The sequence below is a fragment of the Arachis ipaensis genome, chromosome B10 (assembly GCF_000816755.2).
Source record: "Arachis ipaensis cultivar K30076 chromosome B10, Araip1.1, whole genome shotgun sequence".
Taxonomy (NCBI): domain Eukaryota; kingdom Viridiplantae; phylum Streptophyta; class Magnoliopsida; order Fabales; family Fabaceae; genus Arachis; species Arachis ipaensis.
In genome coordinates this window covers 95,612,195-95,613,857 of record NC_029794.2, presented here as the reverse complement: position 1 = coordinate 95,613,857, position 1,663 = coordinate 95,612,195, and the positions used below count along the sequence as shown (strand labels likewise).

The window sequence follows — 1,663 nt, the reverse complement described above, 5'->3', positions numbered from 1 at the left end:
TTTTTCGTTAACTAGCATAATTGCTATAAAAAAGAATGCTATGTCTATTGCTCAAACAGTCAAACCCATTCTTATAAGTTTCTTTATCATTATTGTTGATATATTAAGTAAAACATATAGGAGGTATCTAAAATAATAAGTATGGCAATGAAACATATCACTTTGCTTTTCACGTTAATTATTTAATGCTATTAAAAAAAAGAAAAGTAAGAAAATAAACAAATTACATACTTTTCTTACGAAATGAGTTTGTTCATATCATTTTCGTACCATATAATATACACTTGAGAATAATTTTTGTCATGTGTATACATACCTGTTTAAGAGCTTTAACCATGGCATCTTGGTCATGAATATTGTTCCCAAAAGCATTAAGAGCTTTTCCTAACAAGAGGTATCCAACAGGAAGAGCCATTCCATGCACAATCGAACCCACCATTCCCAAACTCATCAGAATCCAATCTATTACGTCAGCATAGCTCAATAATTTGAAAAATGGCAAGGCTCTCACAACATTCTTCTTCAAATCATCAACATCACCACCACCACCACCATCATCTTCTACAGGTTCCACCATTTGCACTACTTTTTGTGGTCTGCTTGGAGCCATATTAATTCCACTAACAATAATTAACACCACTACATCAATAAGTTTCAAGATATATACATGATAATGTAGAACACGTAATTACTAATGATTAATTATTAATTAGTAGTCTACATATTTATATATGGACTATTTGTGACACGAAAAATTATGCGCGATAGTGACAATAGTATGACCCAAATGTAGCAACAGAATATGCCTTAAGGATATTACATTCAATTTAAAAAATAGTTAGGATTGTGGCGTTGTATTCTTGGTTGATTTCATTTGTTTCTTCGATGCCCACAAAGTTGCTGGCGATGGATACTTAATAGAGATTATTATCTTGTTGAAACTATTAGAATCGCCACTTAGACTTGGAAAACATATATACCAAATTTATTTCTTTTCACATGCCATCATCATCAGCTATAGCACAAAGCCACATAGATACATGCATATCTTTACTAGATACTATATAAATCATTGTTTTCATCCTAATAGTATTCGGCATGGTCCAATGACCATAATGATTCTTCTCCAATAATTGCGAAACTAGTTACTATAGTGTATTACGAAATATGATCAAGGTAGGATATTCTATTGTAAAATTATTAGTTATAATATAGTTAGATACTTGCTTGAACGGTGAGATTTTATGATCATTCCAATGGTTCTAGTAGATACGTGCTTGGTGCTAATCCTTGGCTGTTTGGCAGTCATAGTTTTGTCCTTAAATACTAATAAAATATTCTGCCGTATTGTGTATGTGTTGTATGTTGTATTATTTATTTTCACTTAGAAGATGATGCTACATGCAATAACATATGAATGATAAGGTGTATTGCAAGTCTTAGGTGGCTTAAAAATATGATTCCAATAGATTAAGAACTGGTTTGGTAAAACATGTAAAAGATGTTCTTAAACAAATATTTCATTTTATTTTTAAAAAATAAAAAGGATAAGGTGTCTTAGGTGGCTTAAAAATATGATTCCAATAGATTAAGAACTGGTTTGGTAAAACATGTAAAAGATGTTCTTAAACAAATAAAACAAATATTTTTTAAAAAATAAAAA

At 30.2% G+C, this 1,663-nt stretch overlaps 1 protein-coding gene across 1 annotated transcript in view; it reads right to left on the bottom strand.

The window, feature by feature from the left end:
* The window catches only part of LOC107624445 (ABC transporter B family member 19-like), a 10,884-nt gene extending 10,217 nt beyond the window's left edge, over positions 1–667 (bottom strand). The window contains exon 1 of the mRNA XM_016326939.2: positions 317–667. Coding sequence (XP_016182425.1) covers positions 317–610 — 294 coding nt within the window. The 5' untranslated portion in view covers positions 611–667. The remainder of the gene's footprint in view (positions 1–316) is intronic.